The sequence below is a fragment of the Austrofundulus limnaeus genome, unplaced genomic scaffold, assembly GCF_001266775.1.
Source record: "Austrofundulus limnaeus strain Quisiro unplaced genomic scaffold, Austrofundulus_limnaeus-1.0 Scaffold272, whole genome shotgun sequence".
NCBI classification, from domain to species: domain Eukaryota; kingdom Metazoa; phylum Chordata; class Actinopteri; order Cyprinodontiformes; family Rivulidae; genus Austrofundulus; species Austrofundulus limnaeus.
In genome coordinates, this window is record NW_013952674.1 from 397,552 (window position 1) to 400,220 (window position 2,669).

The 2,669-nt window shown below is 43.2% G+C and overlaps 1 protein-coding gene across 1 annotated transcript in view; it reads right to left on the bottom strand.

Moving 5' to 3' along the window:
- The window catches only part of kcnk13b (potassium channel, subfamily K, member 13b), a 14,039-nt gene that overhangs the window by 5,186 nt on the left and 6,184 nt on the right, over window positions 1-2,669 (bottom strand). The window contains exon 2 of the mRNA XM_014020913.1: window positions 479-1,266. Within this exon, the coding sequence (XP_013876367.1) occupies window positions 479-1,266 (788 nt within the window). The remainder of the gene's footprint in view (window positions 1-478; window positions 1,267-2,669) is intronic.

The following is a 2,669-nucleotide window of genomic DNA, read 5'->3' on the forward strand; positions in this document are numbered from 1 at the left end:
GTCGCCTCCCGTGTGTCGAGCCCTTAAGAGGTTTTTATTTAATAGAATTTTTGGACAAAAAAAAAATCGCAATATACCGCAATATATTGCCTTGCTTACAGTATCGCAATATATCGGGATATATTGTATCGTGACCCCTCTGTTATGATATGTATCGTATCGCCAAATTCTTGCCAATACACAGCCCTAGTAATTTTACTTATATCTTATACACACGTATGTTTGATATCATTTTGTGTCTTATTAAAAAAGACTATGGTGCATAGTAGTTTTTTTTATTTGCATGTTAAAAATTGACGATAAAGACTTAAGAGGTTTGAGGAAATGGCATGACTACAGCAAAGTTGATTTATCAGTCACAGTAAACTACTGTTCAAAGTTACTTCTGACATGTAATGACAAGTGTAATTGCATCAAATGGGGAAAATGTGACAGTGGGTTGGTGTGAGACAATCTTTTCCTGCCTTGAATTTCTCACCTTGTTGGCTGCCAGGAAGTCCCTCATGGAAATCATCTCTCCAGACATCCTGCGCCCTGTGTCAGTCTCACTCTCGTTGATGGCGTCTGTCTCGATCGAAGGGTCTCGGCGGGCACGGAGGTGACCCGGGGCGACCACGTTACGTCGTGGGTGCCGGTGCGAGTGTTGGCCCCTCCTCGGAAAGCAGCAGCGGCATGGGACTTCCAGCCTCCTRAGAAGCCAGTTAAGGACCTGCTTGATGACGATAGAGATGACGTTGAAGAGCGAGTAGATGCAGCAGACGCCTGTCAAGATGAAGAAGAAGTTGCCGACTCGGTACGCCACTGTGGCATGGCCCTCGTAGACGACTCGTTGGCTGCTCACCATATCCCCAAAGCCGATGGTGCTGAAGGCCACAAAGCAGAAGTAGAGTGAGTCAAGATATTCCCAGCCTTCAGCCGCTGAATACATCAGAGAAGCGCAACAGGACACCAAGACGGCCGCCGCTCCGAGGATAAACATAACGCAATAGACYGAGGGTTTCCAGCCGGCGAGATGTTGGCCCTTTCCTACTCCACCTGCCTCAGCTCCACCAGCTCTGCCTTCTTCAGAGACGCAACGTCCATTTTGTGGGAGCACAACCTTATTACGGCGCCGTTCGTGAAAGGACTTGAGGACAAAGGCGATGACGGTGATGACCCGCTCCAGAAAGAGGTTGAAAAAGAGGATGGTGGCAGCACAACCCAACAGGCCGTAAAACATCAGGAAGACTTTTCCTCCGACGGTGGCAGGAGTGGTCATCCCAAACCCTGGCACACACAAACATTCTGCAGTGAGCTGACACATTACTGAAACCAGTATAAGACAGGATACATTAGTAGTTACTAATAGTATTCACTGGGCTGCAATGGTTGTGGGGGTAGTTGGTGTCTAAAAACTGAGAGAAAATTGTGAGAAGATAAGTTTTCATTTGCAGTCATACTAAATGCTCAGTATCTGCCACCATGTGACTGAATTTTGCACGGCCAATTTTTGAAAATCACAGCCTATAATATGTGCACAGTTTGCAAAACTGCATTGTAGGCTATGGACTTTTTTTTTGGTTGCCCACTTCAGCCCACTTTGTACCCAACTTCACAGCTGCSCAAATGTAGACAGGCTAGGACTAGTTTAAAAAAATATTACTAAATACTAGAATAGTTCCTGGAGTAACTATGAAAGGGCTTGGCACATGGCATTCATTCTAAATTTAAGATTCAACTTTAATATTTGTTGAGTCACTGTCATCGACCACCATACAAAATTTCACCTCAATATGGCTAAAAATGCCAGAGTTATGGTAAATTCTTCCTCTTAGYTATGGTGGCCATCTTGGATGTGTGATTTGTATTCAGTATGTGATGAGGATCTTTCTTAGCTACCATCACACACATTTAAGCCACATATGTACAAACATGGCTGAGTTATGGTCAATTTAGCATTTTAGCTATGGCAGGCATGTTGGACTTTTGGTTTGGCTTCAGTATGTGATGGGGTCATTCTCAGTTACAACTGCACCAAATTTGGTCAAGTTATGGCAGTTTCAAATTAGCTCMGGCAGCCATCTTAAATTTTTATTTAGCATTCAAAATTTGTCAAAGCTTGTTCTTGGCTACTACTATACCAGTGTTTAGCTTTGTGGCCTTCTTCTTTAGTAAGTTTAAAAATAGAAGAATTTTTACTTATTTTAAATAAGCATTAGTGGTTAGCATTCAGAATGTGTTGAGTTAGCTCTCAGTTACCATCCCACCATATTTCACCTTCTTATATCCTAATCTGTCCTCCTCTTACTGGACCTTTCCTCAGCCTTTGACACTGTCGATCACTCTATTCTCCTTCGAAACCTGAAAGACATAGGRACATCCGGGGTGGTGCTAGACTGGTTCAAATCATACCTCTCAGACCGCTCTTTCTCAGTCTTATTAGGTCAATCTCTCTCTGACTCAGCCAAACTCACMTGCGGAGTTCCACAGGGTTCCATCCTTGGCTCAATTCTATTCCTGCTCTACATCCGCCCCCTGACTGAGGTCATCAAAAATTTCCCAGACATCTCCTACCATTTCTATGCAGATGACCTGCAGTTATACTGCTCATTTAAAGAGTAAATTACCCAAAATTAACTTTTTTTTAGCTGATAAACTGTCTAGAATGTGTCTAAAATGTTATATAGTAC